This window comes from Delphinus delphis, chromosome 5, assembly GCF_949987515.2.
Source record: "Delphinus delphis chromosome 5, mDelDel1.2, whole genome shotgun sequence".
NCBI lineage: Eukaryota > Metazoa > Chordata > Mammalia > Artiodactyla > Delphinidae > Delphinus > Delphinus delphis.
The window spans coordinates 125,393,944-125,421,943 of NC_082687.1; the positions used below are offsets into that span (position 1 = coordinate 125,393,944).

The 28,000-nt window shown below is 36.4% G+C and overlaps 1 protein-coding gene across 3 annotated transcripts in view; it reads left to right on the forward strand.

The window, feature by feature from the left end:
• LARP1B (La ribonucleoprotein 1B) overlaps positions 1-27,397 on the forward strand; it is a 130,106-nt gene extending 102,709 nt beyond the window's left edge. For 2 of the 3 annotated variants that reach the window (XM_060012968.1, XM_060012969.1), the window contains exons 16-20: positions 16,183-16,343; positions 16,685-16,829; positions 21,646-21,755; positions 22,493-22,620; positions 24,661-27,397. In XM_060012968.1, coding sequence (XP_059868951.1) covers positions 16,183-16,343; positions 16,685-16,829; positions 21,646-21,755; positions 22,493-22,620; positions 24,661-24,906 — 790 coding nt within the window. In that variant the 3' untranslated portion in view covers positions 24,907-27,397. The remainder of the gene's footprint in view (positions 1-16,182; positions 16,344-16,684; positions 16,830-21,645; positions 21,756-22,492; positions 22,621-24,660) is intronic. The other variant, XM_060012970.1, reaches the window with a different exon arrangement.
• The last annotated feature ends 603 nt before the right edge of the window (positions 27,398-28,000 follow it).

Here is a 28,000-nt window from a genome sequence, read left to right on the forward strand (position 1 = left end):
TAATAAGCTTAATGAACTTGAAGTAGGATAAACCCAAAGAGACTCACATTAAGACACTAATTAAACTGTTGAAAACCAAAGACAAAGAGAGAATCCTGAAAGCAGCAGGAGAGAAGAGACTCATCACATACAAGAAGTCCTTAGTAAATGTATCAGGCAGTTTCTCAGAGGCCAGAAGCCAGTAGACTGATATATTCAAAGTGCTGGGGGGAAAAATCCCCATCCACTGAGAATTCCTTATCTGACAAAACTGCCCTTCAAAATTGAGGGAGACATTCAGAGATAAAGTCTGAGGGAAAAGAAAAGGAAACAAAAGATATATTGAACTAGAAAGAAGAAATAAAACTGTCTTTGTTCACAGATGACAAGATTGTATATGTAAAAAGTCATAAATAATTAACAAATCTCTTGGAACTAATAAGCAATTACATCAAGGTTTCAGGATATATGGTTAATATACAAAAGTCAATCACGTCCCTATATAACAACAATGAACTAGTAGAATTTGAAATTAATTAATCAAACTACTGTTGGACTTCCCTGGTGGCATAGTGGTTAAGAATCTGCCTGCCATTGCAGGGGACACAGGTTCAAGCCCTGGTCTGGGAAGATCCCACATGCCATGGAGCAACTAAGCCTGTGTGCCACAACTACTGAGCCTGTGCTCTACAGCCCATGAGCCATAACTACTGAGCCTGCATGCCACAACTACTGAGCCCATGTGCCACAACTACTGAAGCCTGCTCCCCTAGAGCCATGCTCTGCAACAAAGAGAAGCCACTGCAATAAGAAGCCCACGCACCGCAACAGAGTAGCACCTGCTTGCCGCAACTAGAGAAAGCCCACGCACAGCAATGAAGACCCAATGCAGCCAAAAATAAGTAAATAAATAAAATGTTTTAAAAGAACAAAATACTATTTACATTATCACCCCCCCAAAAGAAATAGGTATAAATCTAACAAAATATGTACAAGATCTTTATGAGGAAAACTGCAAAACTCTGATGAAAGGAATAAAAAAACTAAATAAATGGAGATAAACTCCATGTTTATGGGTAGAAGTCTCAATACTCTCAAGATCGGGCGCGAGCCGCAGCTAACAGCGTGGACCCCAGAGATGGACATGAGATACTAAGGCTGCTGCTGCCGCCACCAAGAAGCCTGTGTGTGAGCACAGGTCACTATCCACACCTCCCTTCCGGGGAGCCTGTGCAGCCCGCCACTGCCAGGGTCCCGGGATCCAGGGACAACTTACCCGGGAGGATGCACGGCACGCCTCAGGCTGGTGCAACGTCCTGCTGGCCTCTGCCACCGCAGGCTCACCCCGCATCTGCACCCCTCCCTCCCGCCGCCCTGATTGAGCCAGAGTCCCCGAAGCAGCTGCTCCTTTAGCCCCGTCCTGCGTGAGCGAAGAACAGACGGCCTCCCGCAACCTACACGCAGAGGCGGGGCCAAATCCAAAGCTGAGCCCCAGGAGCTGTGCGAACAAAGAAGAGAAAGGGAAATCATTCCCAGCAGTCTCAGAAGCTGCGGATTAAAGCTCCATAATCAACTTGATGTACCCTACATCTATGGAATACAAGAATAGACTACGAATCATCCCAAATTGAGGAGGTGAACTTTGAGAGCAAGATTTATTATTTTTTCCCCTTTTGCTCTTTTTGTGAGTGTATATATGTATGCTTCTGTGTGAGATTTTGTCTGTATAACTTTGCTGTCAACAGTTTGTCCTAGGGTTCTATCTGTCTTTTTTTTTTCTTTAAAAAAATTTTTCTTAATAATTTTTCTTTTAATAACTTTATTTTATTTTATCTTGCCCTCTTTCTTTCTTTCTTTTCTTTCTTTCTTCCTTCCCTCCCTCCCTCCCTCCTTCCTTCCATCCTTCCTTCCCTCCCTCCCTCCCTCCTTTCTTCCTTCCTTCGTTCCTTCCTTCCTTCCTTTCTTTCTTTCTTTCTTCTTTCTTTCTACTTTTTCTCCCTTTTATTCTGAGCCATGTGGATGAAAGGCTCTTGTTGCTGCAGCCAGGAGTCAGTGCTGTGCCTCTGAGTTGGGAGAGCCAACTTCAGGACACTGGTCCACAAGAGACCTCCCAGCTCCACATAATATCAAACAGTGAAAATCTTCCAAAGATCTCCATCTTAACACCAGCACCCAGCTTCACTCAACGACCAGCAAGCTACAGTGCTGGACACCCTATGCCAAACAACTAGCAAGACAGGAACACAACCCCACCCATTAGCAGAGAGGCTGCCTAAAATCATAATAAGTCCACAGACACCCCCAAAAACACCTCCAGACGTGGACCTGCCCACTAGAAAGACAAGATCCAGCCTCATCCACCAGAACACAGGCCCTAGTCCCCTCCACCAGGAAGCCTTCACAACCCACTGAACCAACCTTAGCCACTGGGGACAGACACCAAAAACAACGGGAAATACGAACCTGCAGCCTGCAAAAAGGAGACCCCAAACACAGTAAGATAAGCAAAATGAGAAGGCAGAAAAACACACAGCAGATGAAGGAGCAAGATAAAACCCACCAGACCTAACAAATGAAGAGGAAATAGGCAGTCTACCTGAAAAAGAATTCAGAATAATGATAGTAAACATGATCCAAAATCTTGGAAATAGAGAAAATGCAAGAAACATTTAACAGGGACCTAGAATAACTAAAGATGAAACAAGCAACGATGAACAACACAATAAATGAAATTAAAAATACTGTAGATGGGATCAATAGCAGAATAACTGAGGCAGAAAAACGGATAAGTGACCTGGAAGATAAAATAGTGGAAATAACTACTGCAGAGCAGAGTAAAGAAAAAAGAATGAAAAGAACTGAGGACAGTCTCAGAGACCTCTGGGACACCATTAAACACACCAACATTCTAATTATAGGGGTTCCAGGATAAGAAGAGAAAAAGAAAGGGACTGAGAAAATATTTGAAGAGATTATAGTTGAAAACTTCCCTAGTATGGGAAAGGAAATAGTTAATCAAGTCCAGGAAGCACAGAGAGTCCCACACAGGATAAATCCAAGGAGAAACATGCCAAGACATATTAATCAAACTGTCAAAAATTAAATACAAAGAAAACATATTAAAAGCAGCAAGGGAGAAACAGCAAATAACACACAAGGGAATCCCCATAAGGTTAACAGCTGATCTTTCAGCAGAAACTCTACAAGCCAGAAGGGACTGGCAGGACATATTTAAAGTGATGAAGGAGAAAAACCTACAACCAAGATTACTCTACCCAGTAAGGATCTCATTCAGATTTGATGGAGAAATTAAAACCTTTACAGACAAGCAAAAGCTGAGAGAGTTCAGCACCACCAAACCAGCTTTACAACAACTGCTAAAGGACCTTCTCTAGGCAAGAAACACAAGAGAAGGAAAAGACCTACAATACCAAACCCAAAACAATTAAGAAAATGGGAATAGGAACATACATATCGATAATTACCTTACATGTAAATGGACTAAATGCTCCCACCAAAAGACACAGACTGTCTGAATGGATACAAAAACAAGACACATATATATGCTGTCTACAAGAGAGCCACTTCAGACGTAGAGACACATACAGACTGAAAGTGAGGGGGTGGAAAAAGATATTCCATGCAGGACTTCCCTGGTGGCGCAGTGGTTGGGAATCAGCTTGCCGATGCAGGGGACGCGGGTTTGTGCCCCGGTCCACGAAGATCCCACATGCCGCCGAGCGACTGGGCCCGTGAGCCATGGTCACTGAGCCTGCGCGTCCGGAGCCTGTGCTCCACAACGGGAGAGGCCACAGCAGAGAGAGGCCTAAGCAAAAAAAAAAAAAAAAAAAAGATATTCCATGCAAATGGAAACCAAAAGAAAGCTGGAGTAGCAATTCTCATATCAGACAAAATAGACTTTAAAATAAAGACTATTAGAAGAGACAAAGAAGGACACTACCTAATGATCAAGGGATCGATCCAAGAATAAGATATAACAATTGTAAATATTTATGCACCCAACATAGGAGCACCTTAATACATAAGGCAAATGCTAATAGCCATAAAAGGGGAAATCGACAGAAAAACAATAATAGTGGGGAACTTTAACACCCCACTTATACCAATGGACATATCATCCAGACAGAAAATAAATAAGGAAATACAAGCTTTAAGTGATACATTGAACAAGATGGACTTAATTGATATTTACAGGACATTCCATCCAAAAACAACAGAATACACATTTTTCTCAAGTGCTCATGGAACATTCTGCAGGATAGATCATATCTTGGGTCACAAATCAAGCCTTGGTAAATTTAAGAAAATTGAAATTGGATCAAGTATTTTTTCCGACCACAATGCTACGAGACTAGACATCAATTACAGGAAAAGATCTGTAAAAAATACAAACACATAGAGGCTAAACTATACACTATTTAATAACGAAGTGATCACTGAAGAAATCAAAGAGGAAATCAAAAAATACCTAGAATCAAATGACAATGGAAACACGATGACCCAAAACCTATGGGATGCAGCAAAAGTAGTTCTAAGAGGGAAGTTTATAGCAGTACAGTCCTACCTTAAGAAACAGGATACATCTCGAATAAACAACCTAACCTTGCACCTAAAGCAATTAGAGAAACAAGAACAAAAAACCACCAAAGTTAGCAGAAGGAAAGAAATCATAAAGATCAGACCAGAAGTAAGTAAAAAAGAAATGAAGGAAACGATAGCAAAGATCAATAAAACTAAAAGCTGGTTCTTTGAGAAGGTAAACAAAATTGATAAAACATTAGCCAGACTCATCAAGAAAAAAAGGGTGAAGACTCAAATCAATAGAATTAGAAATGTAAAAGGAGAAGTAACAACTGACATTGCAGAAATACAGAAGATCATGAGAGATTACTACAAGCAACTCTATGCCAAGAAAATGGACAACCTGGAAGAAATGGAAAAATTTTTAGAAAAGCACAACCTGCCAAGACTGATTCAGGAAGAAATAGAAAATATGAACAGACCAATCACAAGCACTGAAATTGAAACTGTGATTAAAAATTTTCCAACAAACAAAAGCCTGGGACCAGATGGCTTCACAGGCAAATTCTATCAAACTTTTAGAGAAGAGCTAACACCTATCCTTCTCAAACTCTTCCAAAATATAGCAGAGGGAGGAACACTCCCAAACTCCTTCTACGAGGCCACCATCACCTTGATACCAAAACCAGACAAGGATGTCACAAAGAAAGAAAACTACAGGCCAATATCACTGATGAACATAGATGCAAAAATCCTCAACAAAATTCTAGCAAACAGAATCCAACAGAACATTAAAAGGATCATACACCATAATCAAGTGGGGTTTATTCCAGGAATGCAAGGATTCTTCAATATACGCAAATCAATCAACGTGATACACCATATTAACAAATTGAAGGAGAAAAACCATATGATCATCTCAATAGATGAAGAGAAAGCTTTTGACAAAATTCAACACCCATTTATGGTAAAAACCCTGTAGAAAGCAGGCATAGAGGGAACTTTCCTCAACATAAAAAGGCCATGTATGACAAACCCACAGCCAACATCATCCTCAATGGTGAAACACTGAAAGCATTTCCACTAAGATCAGGAACAAGACAAGGTTGCCTACTCTCACCACTCTTATTCAACATAGTTTTGGAAGTTTTAGCCGGAGCAATCAGAGAAGAAAAGGAAATAAAAGGAATCCAAATTGGAAAAGAAGAAGGAAAGCTGTCACTGTTTGCAGGTGACATGATACTATACATAGAGAATCCTAAAGATGCTACCAGAAAACTACTAGAGCTAATCAATGAATTTGGTAAAGTAGCAGGATACAAAATTAATGCACAGAAATCTCTGGCATTCCTATACACTAATGATGAAAAATCTGAAAGTGAAATCAAGAAAACACTCCCATTTACCATTGCAACAAAAAGAATACAATATCTAGGAATAAACCTACCTAAGGAGACAAAAGACCTGTGTGCAGAAAATTATAAGACACTGATGAAAGAAATTAAGGATGATACAAATAGATGACCTGTGTGCAGAAAATTATAAGACACTGATGAAAGAAATTAAGGATGATACAAATAGATGAAGATGAAGATGAACAAATAGATGAAGGATGATACACATAGATATACCATGTTCTTAGATTGGAAGAATCAACATTGTGAAAATGACTCTACTACCCAAAGCAATCTACAGATTCAATGCAATCCCTGTCAAACTACCACTGGCATTTTTCACAGAACTAGAACAAAAAATTTCACAATTTGTATGGAAACCCAAAAGACCCCGAATAGCCAAAGCAATCTTGAGAATGAAAAACGGAGCTGGAGGAATCAGGCTCCCTGTCTTCAGACTATACTACAAAGCTACAGTAATCAAGACAGTATGGTACTGGCACAAAAACAGAAATATATATCAATAGAACAGAATAGAAAGCTCAGAGATAAACCCACGCACATATGACCACTTTATCTGTGATAAATTAGGCAGGAATGTACAGTGGAGAAAGGACAGCCTCTTCAATAAGTGGTGCTGGGAAAACTGGACAGCTACATGTAAAAGTATGAGATTGGATCACTCCCTAACACCATGCACAAAAATAAGCTCAAAATGGATTAAAGACCTAAATGTAAGGCCAGAAACTATCAAACTCTTAGAGGAAAACATAGGCAGAACACTCTATGACATAAATTACAGCAAGATCCTTTTTCACCCACCTCCCAGGAAATGGAAATAAAAACAAAAATAAACAAATGGGACCTAACAAAACTTAAAAGCTTTTGCACAGCAAAGAAAAACATAAACAAGACCAAAGGACAACCCTCACAATGGGAGAAAATATTTGCAAATGAAGCAACTGACAAAGGTTTAATCTCCAAAATTTACAAGCAGCTCATGCAGCTCAATAACAAAAAAACAAACAACCCAATCCAAAAATTGGCGGAAGACCTAAACAGACATTTCTCCAACAAAGATATACAGACTGCCAACAAACACATGAAAGAATTCTTGACATTTTTAATCATTAGAGAAATGCAAATCAAAACTACAATGAGATATCATCTCACACCAGTCAGAATGGCCATCATCAAAAAATCTAGAAACAATAAATGCTGGAGAGGGTGTGGAGAAAAGGGAGCACTCTTGCACTGCTTGTGGGAATGTGAATTGGTACAGCCACTATGGAGAACAGTATGGATGTTCCTTAAAAAACTACAAGTAGAACTACCATATGACCCAGCAATCCCACTACTGGGCTTATACCCTGAGAAAACCATAATTCAAAAAGAATCATGTACCAAAATGTTCATTGCAGCTCTATGTACAGTAGCCCGGAGTTGGAAACAACCTAAGTGTCCATCATCAGATGAATGGATAAAGAAGATGTGACACATATATACAATGGAATATTACTCAGCCATATAAAGAAACAAAACTGAGCTATTTGTAATGAGGTGGATGGACCTAGAGTCTGTCATACAGAGTGAAGTAAGTCAGAAAGAGAAAGACAAATACCATATGCTAACACATATATATGGAATTTAACTAGAAAAAAAATGTCATGAAGAACCTAGGGGTAAGACAGGAATAAAGACACAGACCTACTAGAGAATGGACTTGAGGATATGGGGAGGGGGAATGGTAAGCTGTGATAAAGTGAGAGAGTGGCATGGACATATACACACTACCAAACGTAAAATAGATAGCTAGTGGGAAGCAGCCCCATAGCACAGGGAGATCAGCTCGGTGCTTTTTGACCACCTAGAGGGGTGGGATAAGGAGGGTAGGAGGGAGGGAGATGCAAGAGGGAAGAGATATGGGAACATATGTATATGTATAACTGATTCACTTTGTTATAAAGCAGAAACTAGCACACCATTGTGAAGCAATTATACTCCAATAAAGATGTAAAAAAAAAACCTGTCAACATATCAGTTGTTCATCCCAACTTGATCTACATATTCCATACAATTTCAATAAAAAAATCCACATAGAAATAGATCCACATAAATGTAGTCAAATGGTCTTTGATAAAGGAGCAAAGATAATCTTTTTAACTAATGGTTCTGGCACAATTGGACATTCACATTGAAAAATTAAGTCTAGACATAGATCTTACACCCTTCACAAAAGATAACTCAAAATGCATCACAGACCTAAACGTAAAACACAAAACTATAAAACTCCTTTATAAATCTATAAAAATAACAGGAGAAAATCTACCTGATCTTGGATTGGGTGGTGACTTTTTAGATACAACACCAAAAGCAGAATTTGAGAAGGAAGAAATCAATAAGCTGGACTGCATTAAAATGAAAAACTTTTGCTCTGTGATCGACACTGTCAAGTGGATGGAAAGACAAGCCCCAGATTGGCAGAAAGTATTTACAAAAGACACATCTGATAAAGGACTATTATGCAAAATATACAAAGAACTTTTAAAACTCAACAACAGCAACAAACCTGGTTAGAAAATGGGCCATAGACAAACAGACACTTCACCAAAGAAGATGTATAAATGGCAAATAAGCACATGAAGATAGTCCACATCATATTATCAGCAGGGAATTGCAAAGTAAGACAATGGTGAGATTCTACTACATACCTATTAGAGTGGCCAAATTGCAGAACACTGACAGCACTAATAAATGCTGGTGAGAATGTGAAGTAACAGGAGCTCTCATTCATTGATGGTAGGAATGCAAATTGGTACAGCCACCTTGGAAGACAGTTTGGAAGTTTCTAACAAAACTAAACATACTCTTACCATACAATCTAGCAGTCACCCTCCTTGGTACTTACCCAAAGGAGCTGAAAACTTATGTCCACACAAAAACCTGCTCATGGATGTTTAGAACAGCTTTATTCATAATTGCAAAAACTTGGCAGCAGCCAGAACATCCTTCAGTAGGCAAATGGATAAAATGTGGTATATTCAGAAAATGGAATATTATTCAGTGGAAAAAAGAAATGAGCTATCAAACCATGAAGAGACATGGAGGAACCTTAAATGCACATTACTAAGTGAAGGGATCCAATCTGAAAAGGCTACAAATTTCAACTATTCGACATTCTGGAAAAGGAAAACTATGGAGGTGATAAAAAGACCTGTTGTTGTTTCTAGGGGTTGGGGGGAGGAAGAGATGAACAGGTGGAACACAGGATTTTTCGGGAGGTGAAAATACTGTGTATGATACTCTAATGATGGCTACATCTCATTTTACATTTGTCCAAACCCGTAGAATGTCCAACACCAAGAGGGAACACTAATGTAGCTATGGACTTCGGGTGATTATGACGTGTCAGTGTGGGTTTGTCAATTGTAACAAATGTACCACTCTGTTGGGAGTTGTGCTAGATGTTGATAGTGGGGGGAGCTATTGTGTGGGGAGCAAGGCATGCAGGTGGTATGAGGGAGCTCTCTATACCTTTCACGCAATTTGCCGTAACCCTAGTACTCCTCTGAAAGATAAAGTCTTTATACCAAAAAAAAAAAAAAAGAAAAAAAAATCTGAAAGAGTTCATTACCACTAGATCTGCCCAGCAAGAAATGCTAAAGATAGTCCTCAGTTTGAAATGAATGGACACTAGACAGTAACATGAAGCCATCTGAAGAAAGAAAGAACTTTAGTAAGAGTTTTGTTGTAATTTAATTTGTAACTCCGTTTTTTACTTTATATGTTATTTAAAAGACAAATGCATTAAAAAATTACTAATCTATGTTGTTGGGTATATAGTGTATAAAGATGTAATTTATGACATCAGTAACAGAAAGTGGGGAACAGAAGTGTATAAGAGCAGAGTTTTTGTTAAGTGTAATCCTCATGATAACCACAAAGAAAATATCTATAGAATATATATAAAAGGAAATGAGAAGGGATCAAAATATTTTATTCAAAAGGAAAAGAAATAACACAAAAGTTAGGCAATAAGAGAGGAAAGGAGGGACAGCAAATCTATAAGGCATATAGAAAAGTAATAACAAAATGGCAGGTCCTTCCTTACCAGTAATTACTTTAAATATGAATAGATTGCATTTTCCAATCAGAAGGCAGAGATTGGCAGAATGGATTAAAAACATGATCCAACTATATACTGTCTACAAGAGACTCATGTTAGATTCAAAGACACAAATAGATTGAAAGTGAAAAGATGCAAATTTAAGAGAGCTGGGGTGGCTATTTTAATATCAAACAAAATACACTTTAAATCCAAAAAGATTATAAGAGCTAAGGATATTATATATTAATAGAAGTTTCATTATAAACATTTATGTAACTAATAACAGCCCCTCGGGAGTTATATGAAGCGAAAACTGACAGAATTGAGAGGAGAAATAAATAGTTCTACAAGAATAGTTGGAGATTTCAATACCCTGATTTCAGTAATGCATAGATCATCTCAACATAAGATGATTAACAAAATAGAGGACTTGAGCAACATAATAAGCCAATTAGACCTAACAGACATTTATAGAATATTTCACCCAGCAATAGAAGAATACAAATTCATAAGTACATGTGGGACATTCTCCACAATAGACCATATGTTAGGCTGTAACAGAAGTTTCAATAGATTTTAAAAGAAATGTCACACAACGTATCTTCTCTGACCACAGTAGGATGATGTTAGAAATCCCTAACAGAAGAAAAACGAAAATTCACAAATATGTGGAAATTAAACAACACATTCTTAAGTACCCCATGGGTCAAAGAAGAAATTGCAATGGAAATTACAGTTGGCCCTCCATATCCATGGGTTTCGCATCCATGAAGGGTTCTGTAACCAATCCTCCATGAATACTGAGGGATGACTGTACTTAGAGATGAATGAAAGTGGAAACACAGCATACCACATCTTATGGGGTGCAGGAAAATTATAACTAAAAAGAAGAGAAAAGAAGAGAAATCACATTTAAAAAGAAGAGAAATCACAAGTCAGTAGCCTAACATTTTACCTTAAGGAATTCAAAAAGGAAGAGCAAACTAAAAACAAAGGTAGAAAGATAGCAGAAGGAAAGAAATATTAAAGATTAGAGTAAAAATAAACAATATAGAGAAGAGTAGAACAGTAGAGAAAATCAGTGAAATCAAAAGTTGGTTCTTTAAGAAGATCAACAAACTGACGAGCCTTTCTTTAGCTAGACTGCCAAGGGAAAAAAAGAAGATATAAGTAACTAAAATCAGAAATGAAAATGGAGACATTACTACTGACCTTATAGAGATAGAAGGGATCCTAAGAGAATACTATGAACAAATTACTATACATCAACAAATTAGGTAACCTAGAAGGAATGCATAAATTCCTTGAAACATATAAATTACTTAAACTGATTCAATAAGAAATAGAAGATTCGACCCACCTATAAGAAGTAAAGAGATCAAATCAGGAATCAAAAATCCCTAACAAAGAAAGTTCTGGACCAAATTGCTTCACTAGTAAGTTCTACCAAATAGTTGAAGAAGAATTAACACTAACTCTCTTCAGACTCCTTCAAAAAATTGAAGAGAAGGGAATATGTATTCTCTGAGGCCTGCATTACCCTAATACCAAAACTAGATAAAGATATCACAAGAAAATAAAATTATATGCCAGTATTCCTATGAATATAGATGCATATGTCCTCAACAAAATATTAACAAATGAAATCCAATAGCTTAATAAAATGATTATTCACCATGGCAAGCAGGATTTATCCCAGTAGTACAAGAGTGGTTCAATACAAGAAAATCAACATTATACATCATATTAATAGAACTAAGGGAAAAACTACATAATCATATCAATTGACATAGGAAAGGACAAAATCCAACTTTTATGATTAAAACCTCTTAGAAAACTAGGATTAGGGGGAAAATTCCTCACATGAAAAAAGCATTTATGAGAAACCCATGCTGGCATTATACTCAATGGTGAAAGACTGAAAGCTGTCCCCCTAAGATCAGGAACAAGAAAGGGATACACGCTTTTGCCATTGGTATTCACTGTTGTGCTGGAAGTCCTAGCCAGAACTAATAGAGAAGAAAATGAAAGAAAAGACATCAAATATGAAAGGAAGAGGTAAATCTATCTCTAGTCACAAATAATATGATTCCATAAATAGAAAATTACAAAGAATCAACAAGAAAGAAACTGAAGCTAATAAACAAATTTGGCAAAGTTGCACTGTACAAAATACATATAAATCAGCTTGTGTTTCTATATGCAGCATTGAATGATTTGAAAAGGAAATTAAGAAAGCAATTCTATTTACACTAGCGTCTAAAAATTAAATACTTAGAAATAAATCTAACCAAGGAGGTGAAAGACTTATACACTGAAAACTACAAAACACATTGCTGAAAAAATTATAGGAGACCTAAATAAATGGAAAGACAATCCATTTTCATGGATAGGAAGACTTAACATTGTTATGACATTATTACAATCGAAAGTGATCTATAGATTTAACACAATCCCTACAAAAATTCCAATGCCCTTTTTCACAAAAATGGAAAAGCTGATCCTCAAATTTATATGGAATTGCAAGGAGCCCTGAAAAGCCCAAATGACCTTAAAAAGAAAAATAAAATTGGAGGACCAACACTTCCCAACTTTGAAAGTTACTACAAGGCTACAATAATTAAAACAGTATGGTCTTGGCATAAGGACAGATGTATAGACCAATGGAATAGAGAGTCTAGAAATAAAATCTGTCATATATGGTCAGTTTATTTTCTACAAGGGTGCTGAGACTGTTCAGTGAAGGAGAGGGTCATCTTTTTAACAAATGTTGCTGGGAAAACTGGATATCCAACGTGTGAAAGGATGGGATCCATACTTTATACCAGATACCAAAAAATTAAAATGGATCAAAGATGTAAACTTAACAGCTAAAACTGTAAAACTCTTAGAAGAAAATGTAGGGGAACATCTTTATGACCCTAGATTTGACAGTGGTTTCTTGAGCATGACACCAAAAACACAGACAATAAAAGAGAAAAATTGATAAATTTTACTTCATCATAATTATGAACTTTTGTGTATCAAAGGAAACTATCAGAGTGAAGAGACAACCTACTGAATAGGAGAAAATATTTGCAAATTATGTATCTGATAACGGGTTAATATTCCAAATATATAGAAGTCTCCCAAAAAACCCAATTCAAAAATTGGGAAAGGATTTGAATAGACATTTCTCCAGAGAAGATATGCAAATGGCCAATAAACCAGTGAAAATGTGTGCAATATCATTAATCATTAGAGAAATGCAAATCAAAAACCACAATGAGATATCTCTTCATACCCATTAGGATGGTGTTATGGACTGAATTGTCTCTCTGAAATTATATGCTGAAACCCTAACCCCCCTGCTTGACTGTATTTGAGATAGGGCCTTTAAGGAGATAATTAAGGTTAAATGAAACCATACGATGGGTCCCTAATCTGACCTTATAAGAAGAGGAAGAGACACCAGAGATCGCTCTGTTTCTGCATGTAGACAGAGGAAAGGCCATGTGAGGACACAATGAGAAGGTGGTTCTCTGTAAGCCAGGAAGAGAGGCCTCCCCAGAAACCAACACTGCTGGCACTATGATCTTGGACTTCTAGCCTCCAGAACTGTGAGAACATAAATTTCTATTGTGTAAGCCATCCAGTCTGTGGTATCTTGTTATGGCAGCTGAGCTGACTAATACAGATATGTATAATCAAAAAAACTGAAAGCAAATGTTTGTGTGGATGTGGAGAAATTAGAACCCTGTGCATTGCTCTTGGAAATATAAAATGCTGCAGCCATTGTAGAAAGCAGTTTGGCATTTTCTCAAAATGGTAAAACACAGAACTAACACATGACCCAGCTATTTGACTCCTAGGTATATATCCAAAAGAATTGAAAAGAGGGAGTTGAACAGATATTTTTATGCCATGTTTATAGCAGCATTATTCATAATAGCCAGAAGGTGGAAACAACACTAGAGTCCATCAGCAGATGACTAGATAAACATAGTAGGTATATACATACAATGGAATATGATTCAACCATATAAAAAATGAAATTTTGATTTCAGCTTTAACATGGATGGACCTTGAGAACATGCTTAGTGATATAAGGCAGACTGAGAAGGATGAATATAGTATGTTTCCACTTATATGAGGTACCTGGAATAGTCAAAGACAAAGTAAAATAGAGGTTACTGGGGACTGCAGGGAGAGGGAAAGGGGTTATTCATTATTTAATGGATAGAGTTTTTGTTGGGAATGATAAAGAAGGTTTTGGTAGAGGTAGTGGTAATAGTTATATAACATTGTGAATATTTAATGCTGATGAGTAGTACACTTAAGAATGGCTAAAATTACAAATATCATATATATTTTACAACACACACAAACTCCTAAAAAATAACCCAGCATTGATTTCATTAGGTAAGTGTTTAGGTATGAGTGGGAATTACTAGGCTCATAGTGACAAATACAAAGTTTCCAAAATTCTTATTTTTGCATGAAAGCTCGAATTTTTCCTGAACGCTACAGACTCATTTTGTTCATTTTCAAGGAAATGTCTGACACAAAACAAAGTCTGAATAACCATAATTTGTTGGCTATTCTTCTAATTAAAAATGGTATTCCATGAAAAAAACAGTTTGGCTCATAATTTTATCGCATGAGTGCTTTAAGACAACTGTTGTAGTTAGTACTGCTGTAACAAATATGCCATAGGCTGGGGAGCTTAAACAACAAATATTTATTTCTCACAGATCCAAGATTAAGGTGCCAACAGATCCCATATCTGGTGAGGGCCTGCTTCCTAGTTTGCAGATGGCCATCTTGTTGTATCCTCACATGGCAGAGAGCAGAGAGAGAAGAAGGAAGCTCTCTTGTGTCTCCTCTCATAAGGGCACTTATCCCACTCATGAGAGCTCTAGTGTCATGACTTATTTTACATCCTAGTACCGTCACATTGGGGGTTAGGAATTCAACAAACATTTAGTTCATGACAACAGCCATCATATTTTGATATGCTACAAAAGTGCTTTTCTCCCCCTAATTGTTATAAAAAACACAATGAAATACTCATTTCATATTCAAAACTCATGAAATATTCATCACCTTAACCATTTTTAGGAGTACAGTTCAGTAGTGTTAAGTATATTCACGTTGTTGTGAAATATCTCCAGAATGTTCTCATTTTGCAAAACTAAAGCTTCTGTCCCATTTTGTCACACACAATGAGATGTACTCAAGTGTTGAGATTTCATAAAGTTACTTTTTTTTTTTTGCTTCATCAAGGAACTCATAAGGTGAAACTGGCATTAAACATTTTTTTTCAAGTACATAGCAGTGAATAATATAACCACTAGTAAGTAAAGTTTGGTGCCACTGACTCAGTTTGCATCAGCAGTTTTATACACCATTGTTTAGTACTATCAGTACAGATGTAAACACAGTGAAGAGAGCAAATAATGTCTAAGTATTGTTGTGAAAATAGTTTTGACCTTGCAGACTTTCTGAAAGGTTCTTGGGAACCCCTCCAAGCATCTACAGACCACACATTGAGAACCACTGATTTAGAGCAGTCTTAGGAAGATCATTTTGGTGGCAGTATAGAGGAGGGAGATTGAAAAAACAAGGAGACCAATTAGTTCAAGTGAAAGAGGAGGAAAGCCTCAATTTGAATAACAGAGTGAAGATGAAAAGGAAAAGATAGATATAGGCGAAATTTCAGAAGTGAAATTGATTTACAGAATTACAGGTATGTCCTTAGGATAATGAAAATATTGCCTTTGTGCCAGATTTTATCCACTTACTCAATTTATATCATTAACCTAATTACTCATGAAAATTGAAAATTTCCCCAGTACTATAAGAAAAAAAAACAAATATAACTAAATTAATAATGTATCTGGAAGAGAAGAGTAAGCTAGCTAGTCAGTTATCTGCTTCTACTTATTGTTTTAGTTTGAGAATTTATGACCATGTCCTTTATCAACTTCTGAATTTACCCATGTGTTGAACATAGATAGCAATTCATATGTAGATCCGTGTATCATTAGTTTAGGAGAGTTTTAGGGACTAATGCCTTTTCCACTGCTCAGATTCTCAGTAAACAAATAGTACAAATTGGTTTAAACACTTGGTTCTTGATATTTCAGTTTGAAGGCTTTTTTCCCCCTCCTCAAACAGCAGTTCAAATGCTTCGCCTTCAGGAGGTGCACCACTAGTAGGAAGTTATGGATGTACTCCTCATTCATTCCCAAAGTTCCAGCATCCTTCTCACGAACTTTTGAAGGAAAATGGCTTTACCCAACAAGTGTACCACAAGTATCGTAGAAGATGCCTAAGTGGTAAGAGCCTTCCTTTATATAGCTATCTTTAAAATTAAAACATAATTCTAAAAAATTCAAGTTGTGACATTTAATATCAGGTTAAAATAGTCCTTTGTTAAAATTGCCTTAAGTAAATGTGTTCATATATATTCTTTATTCATGTATTTTGTAGCTTAGACACATTAGGAAATAAAGCTTACTATATTCTTGTTACTATTGACAAATGCTTAAATTTGAGCAGTGAGTCAGAAAATGGATTATTTGTTCTTTGTTTAAAAGAAACCCAATTGGGGATTAATATGTTTCAGCTTTCTTTATTTTACGCTATGTAAAACATCTGCTGTTTTGACTTTTTCCAGAGAGAAAACACTTGGGAATTGGCCAGTCTCAAGAAATGAATACCCTCTTTCGTTTCTGGTCCTTTTTCCTCAGAGATCACTTCAATAAAACAATGTATGAGGAATTTAGACAACTTGCTTGGGAAGATGCAAAAGAAAATTACAGGTCAAATATTTTCTCATATTTTTACACTTGGAGGGAATTTTTTAAAAATACTAAAAACTAGTACAGAAGTAGCCTGATTTTGAACTGTGAAAGTACCACGTGATAACTGGGAGAAGGACTGTGTTAGTTTTCTATTGCTGCATAGCAAATTACCCCAGAACGCAGAAGCTTAAAACAACAAACATTTATTAGTTCATAGTTTCTAAGGGTCAAGACTCCAGAAACAGCTTAGCTGGGTGGCTCTGGTTCAGTTCTCTCATAGGATTGCAGTCAAGGTATTGGACAGGGCTGCAGTCTCTGAAGACTTGACTCAGGCTAGAGGATCTTCTTCAAGCTCATTCACTTGGATATTGGCAGGAGGCTTCAGTACCTTGGCACATAGGTCTCCCCATAGGGCATTTCACGATGTGACTTCACCCAGAGTGAATGATCTAAGAAAGGGGGAGAACTTCCAAGATGAACGCTTCGGTGTCTTACTTAACCTGCACTTGAAAGTGACATCACTTCTGCCATATTATAGTGTTCACACAAACCAACCCTGGTATAATGTAGGAGGGGACTACACAGGTTTGTGGGTATCATGTTTGGAACCCTGTTAGGGGCTGGTACAAAGGCCAAATGTAATTTGAAAGACAGATTTTTCTCTCTCTTGTCCCTACCATTACAGATTTCCCTTGGATGTGCATATACATCCCCAAATTGTTACGTGCTTAGAGCCAAACCAGTTAAGATTCCTTGAGACAAGAAAAAATAAGGTCTCTCATGATACATCCTGACACACCTGTTCAGTCTCATTTTTTCCTACTACAGTTGACTGTTCAACAATACCAGTTTGAACTGAATGGGTCCACTTACATGCAGAATTTTTTCCATAGTAAATACTTCAGTACTACATAATCCATGGTTGCTTGAATCTGTGGATGAGGAACTGTGGATATGGAGGAAACGTGTATACAGAGGGCCAACTTTTAAGTTAATACTCAGATTTTTAACTGTGGGAGGGTTGGCGCTCCTAACGTGCATGTTGTTCAAGGGTCAACTGTAGTTCTCTAGGCAACCGTGGTACTGAACTACGTGTTCTCCAGATGAACCGAGCTCTCTAGCCTTTAGACATCTGTACATATTCTTACCTCTGCTTATTCTTCTCTTCATCCTCCCTCTGCTTTGCTAACCCTTCTTTTTGTCTAGGTTAGATCTTGCTTCCATGAGGAATGTTCAGGGTAATTTGTGCCAATAGGGCTGAATTGAGAACAGACCAAGAGGATGAGAAGGAACATGAAATGGATTCATGCAAGCTAAGCTATTCATTCTTGGGAAAAGGGAGGAAGGAAGATGAGATGGAAGAAGAAAAAAGATAATTTTCCACTCAATATTTACCTAAATTTACCCTTCTTCAGGTTCTAAAAATGGATTCCTCTTGTAAAGCTCAAATAAGAATCTATTGTTAATCAATATTGTGATCAAGAGGAATACAAGATATGCAAATACATTTCTTTGAAAAAAAATATACATTTGCACTGACTTGTGTAAAAATAAAGCCCATTTAGTTTTCATCTAGAATCTTGATCTTGATCAGGAATGATAAATAAATGGCATGTGTACCTCTTTTTCCCTCTTCTCTGTTCATTACTGACATCTCTAAATCAATCCCAGCATTGTTTAATATTATTCTTGAATTCAGATTTGTAGTCTTTCTTATCACAGCTTTGATAGCTACTGCAAGTTTATCAGAGTTGGCACTGAAGGCAATATTTGCCATTTCTTTCTTTCAAAATTTTTTATTTTATGTTGGGATATAGTTGATTTACAATGTTGTGTTAGTTTCAGGTGTACAGCAAAGTGACTCAGTTATACATATACATATAATCCATTCTTTTTCAGATTCTTTTCCCATAGAGGTTGAGTAGAGTTCCCGGTGCTAGTAGGTCCTTGTTAATTATCTGTTTTATCTACAATAGTGTGTATGTGTTAATCCCAACCTCCTAATTTATCCCTCCCCTCATCGTTTCCCTTTGGAAAACAAACCATAAGTTTGTTTTCAAAGTCTGTGAGCCTGTTTCTGTTTTGTAAATAAGTTCATTTGTATCATCTTTTTAGATTCCACATACAAGTGATATCTATATGATACTTGTCTTTGTCTGACTTCGTATGACAATCTCTAGGTCCATCCATGTTGCTGCAAATGGCATTATTTCATTCTTTTTTTATGGTTGAGTAGCATTCCATTGTATATATGTACCACATCTTCTTTATTCATTCATCTGTCGATGGACATTTAGGTTGCTTCCATGTCTTGGTTAGTGTAAATAGTGCTGCTATGAACGTTGGGGTGCATGTATATTTTCAAATTGTAATTTTCTCCAGATACATGCTCAGGAGTGGGATTGCTGGATCATATGGTAGTTCTATGTTTATTTTTCTAAGGAACCTCCAAACTGTTCTTCATAGTGGCTAATCTAGATTTTCTCATTCAAACTGTGTTTTGCTACCCGTTAGTGGGTTGTGAAATCAGTTTAGTGGTTCTGACTTACTTAAAAAAATAGAAAATATCAGACTGCACTGAACATAGTAAGGTTAATATGTTTTACAATTCATACATAAATACAAATTTAATTATTTACAAAACGTATGTTTTTATGTATACACGTATATATGTGAGTGTTGACTTGGTCACAAGGTAAAATATTTTTCTTACTATTGGACTTAGAAAAGTTTGAAAGCATTTGTTATAATTAATCTCAGCATATTTTGCTATTTATGCAAATAATTTCTGTTTGTTCCTCAGGACTTTCTATAACTTTTCTGATCCCATTTATACCCAAGTCTAGATTGGGAGTTCCTCTTCTTTGTTCCTATGGTATTCTGTGTATGTTTATAATAGCTTAACATACTACCTGATACATAGTAAGTGCTCAATAAATGGTTACTTTTATTAGGAAGAAGATCAGTACTGAATATATCCATTGACTAACATTAGCAGTAGGATGGTTTCAAGAAGAAAGGAGAGAAGTAACATTAATTACATACACATCTGCAATGTGCCAGCTCTGGTCTAAGTGCTTTACAAATATTATCTATTATTGAAAAGTAGGATATTATTATCCCCATTTTTAGAGAGATGATTATAAGCCTAGAATTCAAATGTAGTTCTTTCCGGTTCTCAGCCTTTTTGTTTTCTACTCATCTAAGCTGTCTCACAGTGATTGGTCAGTGAGTAAATGACAACTGAGAGACTGGTCATTTGCCCCTGCTCTTTACTCCAGCATTTATGATGCATATTTGGATTGTATTATTAGTGTCATATTTTTGATCTTTGGAATTAGTTTCCTAAAAAGTAAGACTAGAAATCCAGATATTGTAGTAGTCAGTTGGCCTTTACCCAAAATCTAAGAATCCTAACATTCCTCTAAAATGTCATTTACTTGATAAAACCTAAAATTTCTCAATCCTGCTTTCCAGAAAGAAAGAAAGAAGCCTAGGCTTCAGCCCCAGAGATTATGATTTCATTGGTTTGGAGTGGAGCCTGGGCGTCAGCATTTTTTTAAAGCTTCCTAGATGGTTCACATAGGTAGTCAAGGTTGAGAACCACTGGTATCAATATAATATGATCCCATAAGAGGAGTATTAAGACAGGTTTGTCATTCTGAACTGTTGTTCCTTTAGTACTCAGTCCCCTTAGCCTCAGTCATACAAGCTCAAGGAATAGTGTCATTTATGGCTACCAAAGGAAAGGGCTCAGGTTAGTGTATGGTTGGTAGTCCTGCATTCCTCTTGCCATCTTACCAAGAAACCTGTTTATTCTTCCAGAGAGACCGTCACTCTCTATCTTGTAAATAAGCTGGTTACAAAGGACATATGCATGGATACACACACACACACACACACACACACACCCTTCTTCCTGTGAATAATGGTTCGGCAGTATTATGATACCAGGAATGAAGAAATATAGCCTCCCCTCCACTGAGGCACCCAGAATGACTTAAGGATTCTACATGAGGGATTTTCTAAATTGCGACATGCTTTCTTTGAATGAGCTGGATGGTCCCTTTACTGCTGTCCATTGACCTTGTCCATGTCCACTCTCATGGGTTCTGCTCATCACCATTAGTTGAAGGTTGAGCCCATGTAGTTTCTTGATCCACTGTCCAAAACTTGTCTCAGGTTCTTTAGGTAGCTGTAAGAAGAAACAAATTTTTCTGATTTATGCAGTGATACAATTCTTTTGGCAAATATCTTTTATTTAATATACTTTATAAGCAGGAAGGCTCTCTTAGGAGACATTTAATTAGGTTTGTCCCTTTATAGTTGAATGGGTCAACCACACCTAGAGTCTGTGGCCCAAGAGTATGGTCTTTATCTTCCTAGAGATTATGTTCGAGTATTTAATACCATGTACTAACACACCATTATAAGCCTTGGTTTGGGAAAAAATCTAAAACATTGCCAGTTTGTCACTAAATCTTTTGAAATACCGGGGAAAAATGCCAGGGAGTTCTTCAGAAATACCAGGGAGAGATCCTGTGTCTGTTCAAAGAAGCCATAGTGTAGTTGTCCAAGGGCTGCCTCTTATTTTGCATATTCCCAGTATACCTCCATGAGATGCTATGCCTGAGTCAACAAAAATAGCAAAGCCAGCTGTAGATTACTAATTACCACTTCAGCTAAAAATCTGCGTACTAAAAATTACATACATTTGAACACTTTTGTTTGAGATTATTTGTGTCATGTTTTCCTGTATCAGTACTGTTAAATATGACTATTTGCATTGTCATAGGAAAAATTTTATTATAACCTTTTTATTTTCTTCCCACAGGTATGGATTAGAATGTCTGTTCAGGTTTTATAGTTATGGACTGGAAAAAAAATTCAGACAAGAAATTTTTAAGGATTTCCAAGAAGAAACCAAAAAAGACTGCAAATCTGGTAAAATAAAACAATAAACTTATTCTATTTGGAAATTGTAAATCTGAGTCTGTCAATAAATAGGGAGTTTGTAACTTTTTTTTAGGGCAGACTATTTAAGACTTTCAGGCCACTATTATGGTTTGTGATGAAGGATAGAGCACCATATAGTACGAAGGTCTTACTTGTGAGATGTTGGAAAATAGCCACTCCGAAGTGTTTCCTTATTTGTATTTTGTCTTTATTCATTTGACACACATGACTACTCACTGATGTTCCATTACATGAAAATTCTATGCAACATGAGCAAGTGTGTTTGGAAAGGTGGAATAGCACAGTGAGTAACAGTGCAGACTCTGGGCTAGATCCGTAAGTCTGAATCCCATTTCCCCTACTTTGTAGCTCTGTGGCCATGGGTAAGTTACTTAACCTTGTTAGAAAAACAAACAAACAAAAAAACCCCCAAAACCTTGTTAGCCCAGTTTACTCATCACTAGTATACCCAAGAGCACCTATATTACAGGGTTGTATATAGTTCAAATTAGTTTAATATACAATAAACCACTTAAATAATACGTGTTACATGGCAAATGCTCAGTAAATGTTAGCTGCCATTATTCATTACAATGTCTTATCTTCAAGATCTAGATAAAGTGTACATAGAAGACATGGTTTAATGCTGGTAGGATCATATCCAATATGAATCATTTTTTAAAGATTCTATATATTTTATCATGTATATTCTTCTTTGTTATTAGGTCAGCTGTATGGATTAGAAAAGTTTTGGGCTTACCTAAAATATTCTCAATCTAAGACACAGTCTATTGACCCCAAACTTCAGGAGTACCTCTGTAGCTTTAAGAAGTTGGAAGACTTCCGTGTTGACGTAAGTTTTAAGTCCTTTCCCCTGTATTATTTTTATTACTCTTATGTTTGAGCTATCAGTGACTTTCTTAAGTTTAATTTTATAATATTTATTTATTTATTTATTTATTTATTTATTTGCGGTACGCGGGCCTCTCACTGCTGTGGCCTCTCCCGTTGCGGAGCACAGACTCCGGACGCGCAGGCTCAGCGGCCATGGCTCACGGGCCCAGCCGCTCTGCGGCATGTGGGATCTTCCCGGACCGGGGCACAAACCCGTGTCCCTTGCATCGGCAGGCGGACTCTCAACCACTGCGCCACCAGGGAAGCCCAGTATGATTTTTATTTTTTAAATTTAATTTTGAAAACTTAACTTTCCAGTTTTGAAATCAAACTTTAAAAGAGGTGCAAAAATAGTATAGCGAATTCCCATATATTCTGTTTACCCAGAGTCCCTAAATGTTAATATCTTACATGACCATGGAGCAATGGTCAGTTCACTTTAATTTTGATATGCATGATAAACATTTTATGGATTTAGTAACTTTTATATGGATATGTTACTCATTTCTCACTAGCAGTTTTTATTTATTTTTATTTTTTTAAAGATTTCTTTATTATTTCTTTATTTTATTTTATTTATTTTTGGCTGTGTCGGGTCTTAGTCACGGCACACGGGATATTCGTTGTGGCACACGGGCTTCTCTCTAGTTGTGGCGTGTGGGTTTTCTCTTCTTTAGTTGTGGTGTGCAGGTTCCAGAGCATGTGGGCTCTGTAGTCTGCAGCACGCAGGCTCTCTAGTTGAGGCACGTGAGCTCAGGAGTTGTGGCATGTGGGCTTAGTTGCCCCACAGCATGTGGGATCTTAGTTCCCTGACCAGAAATTGAACCCACGTCCCCTGCATTTAAGGTAGATTCTTTACCAGTGGACCACCAGGGAAGTCCCCTCACTAGCAGTTTTTAAATTTTTCACTTTTTATGTACTTGTATCCTATAGTTTCCATAACACGTGCTCATGTAACATGGATTTATGGTTCCTCACATAATAAAATTAGGGCAAGAATGTTATGTGCATGTGTAGAGACAGGAGAATAGGGTTTAGACAATTTGATTTCAAGAGGAAAAGGAAAACATTTTAAGAAAAGAAGTGGATGAGCATAATAAGATAAAGGAAAAGGAGAAAGAAGAGAAGAGAGAAATAAGGAAAGAAGAATCAAAAAGAGCAGAAAAGAGAGAGGTGAAAGGAAGGCTAGGTTCATCTCTGCTTAGTATTATAATTAGTTTGTCTTTTGTAGTTTTGTGTAAATAGATTTGATAGCCCAGGGATGGAGTTAATAGAAATGCCTCCATCTCTGGAATTAAAGAGCTGTGTTTCAGACTTCCCTGGTGGTCCAGTGGTTAAGACTCCACACTTTCCAATGCAAGGGGCACACATTCGATCCCTGCTCAGGGAACCAAGATCCCTCATGCCTTGCAGCATGGCCAAAAATTAAAAAAAAAAAAAAAAAAAAAAAAAGCTATATTTCTAGAGTGGTCCAGCCAGTTCTGTCACAAGATGTCCCTGCTTTATAATACTAGTGATTTTTGCCCTATCTGAACAGAAGCCAAGAATTCAGACCTCTGCTTTTAAATTTGTGTCATGTTTTCCTGTATCAGTGCTGTTAAGTATGACTATTTGCATTTTAAATACTGTGGAAGTTTGGAGAAGAAAGGGGTTAGAGTTATAAATGCTTTGCAACTGACAGAAGTTTCATAAAGAAGGAAAATGTCCTCTCTGAAACATTTTCCCAGAGACAACGAACCCAGCCTTATCCTTATGCCCTACTATTTAGTTCAAGCCCTAAAACATAGGAGTAGCTTAATAAACATGTTAAATGAAAGAATAGACTGATAAGGAGGAAATTTAAGTTTAATACCTTAAATTGCTGTTAAGTTTTCATTATACTAATAAAATCTACTGAAGTGCCGGCATAGTTTCCCTCTGTTAGAAAAGTCTGGCCTTAGATTTTGAAGGGAGGAAAAAATAGTAAAATCATCACTATGTTGTCTTTCATAATTTGCAGCCCCCTATAGGTGAGGAATTTGGAAGAAAAAGACATTCATCTACTTCTGGTGATGCGAGTAATCGTCACAGACTTCCATCTAATTCCTCTACAAAGTCACCGAGTGCTGCTAAACCTACACCTGACAATCAGCTTCGGGTCCCAACAAACTCTCCCAGAAGGAATACTTCACAGCAGTCCAATGACAATTCACACCAGAACAGTGCTGCCTCAGTCTCAACACATGGTGAACTGCCTGAGAAATAGACTCTTATGAAAGTTGTTTGCCCTTGAAATCAACATTTACATCAGTATTTATTGGGGGAAATCCTCTGATGTTTAATTGTGATAATCAGAAAAAAGAAAAAGGAAGAAAAATGGCAGCATTATTTTCTAGAAAGATAAATTCTAAAAACGTTTTCCCTGATTTCACAAATAAGTTTAATTTTGGTAACCTTTTATAGAGATCCTCTAGTAATATATTTTGGTCTCAAATATATATTTGAAATAATATATTTCGTTTTCAAAGCCATTGTTTATAAGAACAGCATTCCTTAAATATATACAAAAACAACACAAGGAATGCCTAACATTTCAGCTCATACTTCTTAAAGAAGATATAGTATGTTATAGTCATCTATTCTATAGAGCTTTCTTAAAGAATCCAATAACCCCACTGTCAATTCATATTTGAACTTATCAAAAACAAAGGACAATTATGTATATGTTTTTTAAATTCAGAAAAAGAATGTGAAATGATACATTTGCTTTTCTTTTAGATTTATAGTTTAAAGAAAACTTTTTTTTTTTTTTTACAGAAGTAGAAATATATTGCAGTTATATTGAAGTATATGCACTTTGGATGTTGGGTTTTGCCTTTTTCCCCGTTAGTCATACCTCATGATTTCCATAGTTATTGTTGTGTTGGTATGGAATGTTCTGAATTGGCATCAGCCAGTTACATATTAGAAGAGATTTACTTTTTGTGACTATATAAGCCTGCACAAGTAATTGAAAACTGAGTTGGGATTGGTTGGAATACTGTCCTAAATTAGTTAAATCTTGCACTGTTTTGAATGCATTTGCTGTTTGTACATCTGCAGGTGTGTATGTCACAAGTAATCAGATTATCTTCAGTTTAAAAGGAGTACCTTTTTGTGTCATTTACTTTTGTTTTATGCTTATAAAAAGTGTTTTCAAGAAACGAATTAACTTCTAATTTTTATTGCTGTTGCAACTGACGTAAATGATAGTTTCAGTTTTTGTGGGAATTAAAATAAAGCACTTATTCTAAATTATTTGAATTGATTTTTAATTACTTTTGTTTAGAATACAGCTGAAAAGATGTAATTTTCAAATTCTGCTAGTAGAAGACCACTGTAGTGGGTGGGCCAAAAGTTTCGTTCAGTTTTTTCTATAAGATGGATCTAGTAGCACTTAGTTGTCTTTAACTTTATTTGAAACAATTTTGTTAGATTGTATGTGACAGCTGTCAGATCAGCGTGCATTAAAAAAAGACTTACCAAAATTGGTGAATTTTTGTGTAGCCATTTAAATATTGAAGATGGAAGAAAAAACAATATTTTAAGCATATTATGCTTTATTATTTCAAGAAAGGTAAAAATGCAACTGAAACGCACAAAAACATTTGTGCAGTGTGTGAAGGACGAGCTGTGACTGATCAAACATGTCAAAAGTGGTTTGTGAAGTTTCGTGCTGGAGATTTCTTGCTGGATAATGCTCCACGGTTGGGTAGACCAGTTTAAGTTGATAGGGATCAAACCGAAAAAATAATTGAGATCAACATTATACCACGCGGAAGATAGCTGACGTACTCAAAATATCCAAATCAAGTGTTGAAAATCATCTGCACCAGCTTGATTATGTGAATCGCTTTGATGTTTGGGTTCCACATAGGTTAAGTGAAAAAAACCATCTTGATCATATTTCCTCATGTGAGTCTCTACTGAAACGTAATGAAAATGTTCCGTTTTTAAATTGTGACGGGCGATGAAAAGTGGATACTGTACAACAATGTGGAATGGAAAAGATCTTCGGGCAAGCGAAATGCACCACCACCAACCACACCAAAGGCCGGTCTTCATCCAAAGAAGGTGATGTTGTGTATATGGTGGGATTGGAAGGGAGTCCTCTATTATGAGCTCCTTCTGGAAAACAAAACGATTAATTCCAACAAGTACTGCTCCCAATTAGACCAACTGAAAGCGGCACTCGATGAAAAGTGTCCAGAATTAGTCAACAGGAAATACATAATCTTCCATCAGGATAACGCAAGGCTGCATGTCTCTTTGATGACCAGGCAAATATCGTTACAACTTGGGTGGGAAGTTCTGATTCAACCGCCATATTCACCAGACATTGCACCTTCGGATTTCCATTTATTTCAGTCTTTATAAAATTCTCTTAATGGAAAAAATTTCAATTCCCTGGAAGACTGCAAAAGGCATCTGGAACAGTTCTTTGCTCAAAAAGATGAAAAGTTTTGGGAAGATGGAATTACAAAGTTGCCTGAAAAATGGCAGAAGGTTGTGGAACAAAAAGGTGAACACGTTGTTCAATAAAGTTCTTGGTGAAAATGAAAAATGTGTCTTTTATTTTTACTTAAAAAACCGAATGCACTTTTTGGCCCACCCAATATGTTGTGAATGAAGTTTCAGTGTTAAACTTACATCCATTTTTATTTAGCTTATATGTTTTCTTGTACTGGCAAGAAGCAGCTAGTTTAATACACTAAATTTATTATTTTCTTTTTGGTATCTTGTTCTTATAGAATGACAGTACTGAAATAAATATCTTCTTTGGATAAGTGGACTGTTCTTTAGTAAATAAGAGACCTTCATTAGGTTATTTCCATGAATAAATGATAATCTGCAATTTTATGATATTTAATATTGGGGAGGTCACTTTGATATTTTCATTTTAAGAAAGAGTCAAATTTGAATATTCAGAAAATATACTTAGATCTTGGAAAGAGAATGCAAAACAACTAATAGATTTAGAATAATAAATTTTAAAATGTTGTCTTAAGTGCAGATGTAGTTCTGACTTTTCTGTGAGGAATTTCCAAACCATGCTTATTAGCTTTAAGTGGTCTCTTGAAATTACCTAAAATTATCTAAGAATCTTTCTCAGTATCCTTTTTGTGTTGAACACATACATCTGAAACCTGTATTTAACCTAAGATTACTTCCACTCACCTAAATATGCAAATGTAAATTTGATTGGAAAATTTTATATTTTATATGAAAATACAGTAATCAAGAGTTTTGTGATGTGTAATAAATTAGTAATTTTATCATATTATTTTGATTATAAAAACAATACATGTAAATTAGGAAAT